General features: G+C 57.2%; 1 protein-coding gene across 1 annotated transcript in view; it reads left to right on the plus strand.

The window, feature by feature from the left end:
• RHBDL3 (rhomboid, veinlet-like 3 (Drosophila)) overlaps nucleotides 1-5377 on the plus strand; it is a 45528-nt gene that overhangs the window by 14195 nt on the left and 25956 nt on the right. The window contains exons 3-4 of the mRNA XM_006764029.2: nucleotides 340-498; nucleotides 4421-4645. Of these exons, the coding sequence (XP_006764092.1) occupies nucleotides 4421-4645 (225 nt within the window). The 5' untranslated portion in view covers nucleotides 340-498. The remainder of the gene's footprint in view (nucleotides 1-339; nucleotides 499-4420; nucleotides 4646-5377) is intronic.

Raw genomic sequence — 5377 nt, forward strand, 5'->3', positions numbered from 1 at the left:
TGTCCTCGTGTAGAGTCAGAAGTAAAGGCGGAGAGAAGGGAGTTTAACCTCTCTGAACCTCAGATTCCTTGCCCACACACCAGACGCTTGGATTAGTGGATCTCGAAGGTCTCCAGGGCCTTCTAGGATTTTACATGACTGTCCAAGCTTTGTTTGGATGTTTCCCTTGGGGGCCTTGGCAACATCCCAGACCCCGCCCGGCCTCTGTTGGCAGAGGTCTGGGGACAGGAGCCGGGGAGTGGTGATGGAGATGGGGCACCTGTGGCAGAGTGAGGGCCAGAGCCCACTGACATGCCTCCCCACATCCCTCCCCCCGACTTGTCTGTGCTTCTCCTGTAGTGTGACCCTGGGAACACCGGCTACATCAGCTCAGGCAAGTTCCGCAGCCTCCTGGAGAGCCACAGCTCCAAGCTGGACCCGCACAAAAGGGAGGTGCTCCTGGCTCTGGCCGACAGCCACACCGATGGGCAGATCTGCTACCAGGACTTTGTCAACCTGGTGAGCGTTCTGGGGCCCTTGCTGTTGGGAGGGGCCTGTCCAGGGGTTGTGGTTTAGCCGACCCTTTTGGACAATTAAAGGGATCTCTTGGCCCAGAGCACTGACAAACTCCAGGCTTCAGCCGGGTATCACCGAGGACCTGGTTTCTCTTTGCCTCTCAGCTCTGCCTTCTCATCCTCTGAGAAGCCGCTGTGCCATTCCAGCCCCTCCCATTGAGGCAGCAAGTGTCTGCCGCGCTGTTCCAGCGCCCACACCCTCAGGCCTCACCATACAGGAGAGGGGCTCCTGGTGGTAGCTCCCACACAAGGGGTTTGTTTCCTCCCTCCCATGGGCCCAGATTGGGTCAGTGGGATGTGTTGACTAACTCGAACCAATCAGTGCCCACCTCTGGAGCTGGGAGTGGGCTCTCTGCCACCGAAACCAAGTGCTGGGAGTGGGCGGCAGGAGGTCGTTGTGGCAGGAGAGGAGCTGGGGAGCAGGTGTCGGGAGGCTCAGGCCAGACCCCTCCAGGAGCAGTGGGGCACAGGAGCTCGTCAGACCTGCTGGCAGACGCCCTGGCTTGTGGGGGGGCACTGGGGACAGGAGCCCGTGAATCCTGCCCACTCTGACTGAGAGTAGGGACTCCCTCCTCCCTGCTGTGATGGTTACTGCTGTGTTACTACTGGGGTGAGATTGGAATGGGGTCCAGTGGGGTTCAGAAGGAAGCACGTTACGCGCCACGGGATGGTTGGAATGTCAGTGGACTCTACATGAGCTAACAGGATGAATCCAAGGCTGGAGTCTGGCCTCAGTTTCCCCATTGAAATGGGTGGGGACGTCACCTCTCTTCTGTCACTCATGGAGGGGTGAGACAGTGTCCTCTCTTCTGTCACCCGCTGGTGCCTGTGCTTGGGGAGCCAGTCCCACTCAGACCTGTCCTGTGCCAGGTGGGCTCTGTGATGTGGACACCCAGCTTTGGACCTGCTTTAATTGCCTCTCGACTGAGGGCCTGCCTTTGCCCAGCGATTACAGGGAGCAGCAGCAGGGCTTTTGGGTTCCACTGCTGTTCAGAATGGACCCAGGGAGCAGGCCTTGTAGAGGGCAGGGGTCAGAGCTGAGCTACAGGAGGAGGGGCAGCCGCGATTCATGGGGCAGGCGGTGGAGGTGAGCCCTGGGACTCAGAGCCCAGCTGTGCCACCAAAGACCAGGCCACGGGCTTGGGCCTGCACAGGCTCATCCACAGCCCAGCGCAAGCACGTCTGCTGCATGCCCTGCTCAGTCCAGGGCAGCACGGGGGCCCGGCTGGGCCCGGGAGGTGCTTCTCTCCAGCAAAGGGTCTGTGGGGTCCTCTGTGAACTCACAGCCACAGGGGACTTGTCACTGTTGGGATTTCTGTCAGTTCAGAGCTGGAGCGGCCAGCTGGAGCCTGGGTTTGTGTGAGCTGGGCTGCCCTGGGGACCAGGACTGAGAGGAGGTCACCAGCCGGGAAGCTCTGGGGAGGGCAGAGAGCTCAGGGCCTGGAGTCAGGCAGACCTGGGTCCCTCTCCTGGCTCTGCCTGTGCCACTCACTGGGAAAGGTCTTCTGAGCCTGGATTTTACCTCCTCCGGGGTCATTGCAAGGATTCAACGAGGTGAAATATATGAAAGACTTTGTTGTCTGTAGTATTCTTCCAGCAGGAAAACTCTGCCTCCTTCCTGAGCCCTTCCTCATCCCAACCCCCACAGTGCTTTGCCAGGTCTCTCTTGATTGATTGATTGATTGATTGATTGAAGAGAGAAACGTCGACCTGCTGTTCCACTTATTTATGCATTCATTGGTTGATTCTCGTATGTGCCCTCACCGGGGATTGAACCCGCAACCTTGGCTTATGGGGACGATGCTCCAACCAAGTGACCTACCCGGCCAGGGCGCCAGGCTTCTCTCATAGCACAGACCACATTACGTCCCAGCTGAGTGGCCAGGGTGGTCACGTGAGGACGTGCAGGTTGTGTTCTGTCCAGGATGCCTGGCAGAGGGGTAAGTGGGGCCTGGAATCTGGCATGGGCTTTGCCCCCCCAGGCCTGGAAGGGGTGCAGCCACCTGGAGGGAGCGGATCCCTATCTACTTGGCAGGAAAGTGCCAATTCCCTGGATTCCAGAGGCAGGCAGATCTGGATGTGAATCCTGATTCTGATTTCCTAACGATGGATCTTTGAGAAATTACTCTCCAAGCTCTGGTCCCCATCTTTATGACATGGGGATAATCCTAGGCACCAGATAACCAAGATGACACCCTCTTTTGCTGCTGTTTATAATCTGTCTCTCCTTATAAGTTCCGTGAGGCCCAAGACCATGGTTCCTCCTGCGCCCAGCACAGTGCTAGGCACACCAGGGGAGCCGGTGAGTGGGGAGTATGTGCTCACCGTGCTCTGTGCTCATGCTGAGCCCGACCCCGCACGGGTCGTCAGGGTGTGACTGTGGGCATGTTTGTGAGTGTGCATGCAGTGCACGCCCGTGTGCATGTTCCCACTCGGAGACTGAAAGAGAGGATGGTAAGTGTGGCTACAAAATACTGCACACTGGGATCCTGTCTTGGGCTTACCGTGTACCTGGAGCCCCAAGCCCTGCCTGCATTTACAGAACTCCTGAGCCAGTAGGAAGGACCAGACCCGAGCTTTGTAGGTATGGAGGGGAGGAGAATAGGGAATCTTTGGAAGGGCTTCCTCTGGAAGGCCTGCTGGGGCTTTAAGCCAGACTTTAAAGGTAGAGGCAGCAGAATCCAGGAGCGGAAAAGCTGCTGGGGGAGGCTCATTCCACCGTTTGGTCTGAATGCAGATCCTCTCAGCTCCCTTCCCCCGACAGGGCTTCAAACCCCTGTGCCTTGGTCTGCCTGGTGCACCTGGCCAGCCCTCTCTGGACTCCTGCCTCCGGGTTCAGCCTCTTGTCCACCGCTGGGCCCACAGTCCCAGGAATACGCTGCCAATCCCCACCCCAGCTGCTGTGGAACAGCCACCCAGGCGGTGCTGTGGGCTCTGGGGTTGGGAGGACTCAGTCTCTAGGACATCTCCCCACAATCAAGGTCTAGAATGTGGTTGTGGAAGGCAGATGGGAGGCAACAGAGGCCTTGGGGCTGGACGTCAGCAGGCTGCTCTGATCTCTGGGAGCCAGGCTGACTGCCGGGTGAGCAGCCAGGGCTCTACTGTGTCGGGCAGCCTCAGGCTGCCAAGGCAGGGTCAGCCCTTAGGCAGGTTCCATGGCCAGTCACCTGAAGGGACTCGGGAGTGGTGACCTTCCACAGGCACAGCTTTGGGTTCTGGGAGAGTCGGCAAGGGCTGCCCAACCCTTTCCAAACTAATGTCTATGAGGACCTAAGTCCTTCTCACCCTCCAGCTCTCACTCAGATACCTCCTCCTCCAGGAAGCACTCCCTGACCACCTCGAGACCAGGTCGGACTCCCGTGTGCTCCTGCAGCAGCCCTGACTCTGAACTGTGATTGCTGGTTACTTATCTGTCTCGAGCACCACTGTATCCCCTGTGCCTGGCAATGTGCCTGACACGTAGTAGTTGCTCAGGAAATTGTGATGGATGGATGAGAGATGGGGTGATGGAAGGAAGGTACTGTGACTATATGAATACAGGCTCAGGAGCCTTACAGGGTGTGAACTTGATGGGTCCTAAAAACTCTCTGTGCTTTGGTTTCCACATCGAGCAAAATGGGGATATTCATAGGCCTTATGTAACAGGTAGACTGACTGCAGCAGATGAACCAACAAATGGTGAAGTGCTTAGAACAGCCCCTGACCTGTAAGAGCTCAGTGAATAGTGCTTCTGGTGAGCTATTGTAGAACAGTAAGAAAGGTGGGATCGGGCCTGGTTAAGTCCAAGGGTTGTGCTGGCTGGAAAATGGGTCGGAGCTCCCGAGACCCTGGTTCTGACCCTGCCCCCCACCCTGTTTCCTGTGCAGATGAGCAACAAGCGGTCCAACAGCTTCCGCCAGGCCATCCTGCAGGGGAACCGCCGGCTCTGCAGCAAGGCCCTGCTGGAGGAGAAAGGGCTGAACCTCTCCCAGCGCCTCATCCGGCACGTGGCCTACGAGACCCTGCCCCGGGAGATTGACCGCAAGTGGTACTACGACAGCTACACCTGCTGCCCCCCACCCTGGTTCATGATCACCATCACCCTGCTGGAGGCAAGGACAAGGATGGGGAAGGGCCGCTCGGCCTCAGCACAGCCAGGGCGAGGGGATGTCTGAGATTGTGAGGGGCAGGGCAGCATCTTCTCCACCAAAAGCCGATGGTTGAGGGAGGAGCCAGTAGCAGTTGTCATTGCAAGTCCAGCCCCAGTAAAGGGCTTGCAGTGTCGTCCTATTTCCTGGACCCCAAAGATCTTCCAAAGATTCTTACTTCAAGCAGTAGTCACTGCAGCAGAAGCCCCATGTGACCAGCCCAGCTAAACAGTAACAACAAAAACAATGTAATAAGTTCACCGATTTGGGGGAGTTAGTCAGGCTAACTCACGAAAACCAATTTATTTTAGTTCCTCCCTGAGTGAGTAATGTGGACAGGTCATTTGCCCCCCTGGGACTCCATCCTCCGCCTGGGAAGCAGGAATAAGCAGGCCTGCCCTCCTTCTCCGTAGGCCCCCCCTTGAGCCAGAGAATGGAACACAAAAGCCTCCCTCAAATGCATATGGGAGAGAGTGTTTCTGAACAGGTAAATGTGGACTTAACACATTTTGAAAGAACAGCCTCCCCTTAGGGAATCATCCAGACCCATTGTTATTCTAAAAGTCTCCTTTGATATCAGCAGAACCCAAAGGTACCCTCTTCTGAATCAGGGCCCATGCATGCGTGAGGAACTCTGAATTCTGTGGGCTGTTCAGCCTAAGAACCCGTGGGGCCCCCCCACCCACCACCACCACC

Source organism: Myotis davidii, unplaced genomic scaffold (assembly GCF_000327345.1).
Source record: "Myotis davidii unplaced genomic scaffold, ASM32734v1 scaffold699, whole genome shotgun sequence".
In the NCBI taxonomy this organism is placed as follows: Eukaryota; Metazoa; Chordata; class Mammalia; order Chiroptera; family Vespertilionidae; genus Myotis; species Myotis davidii.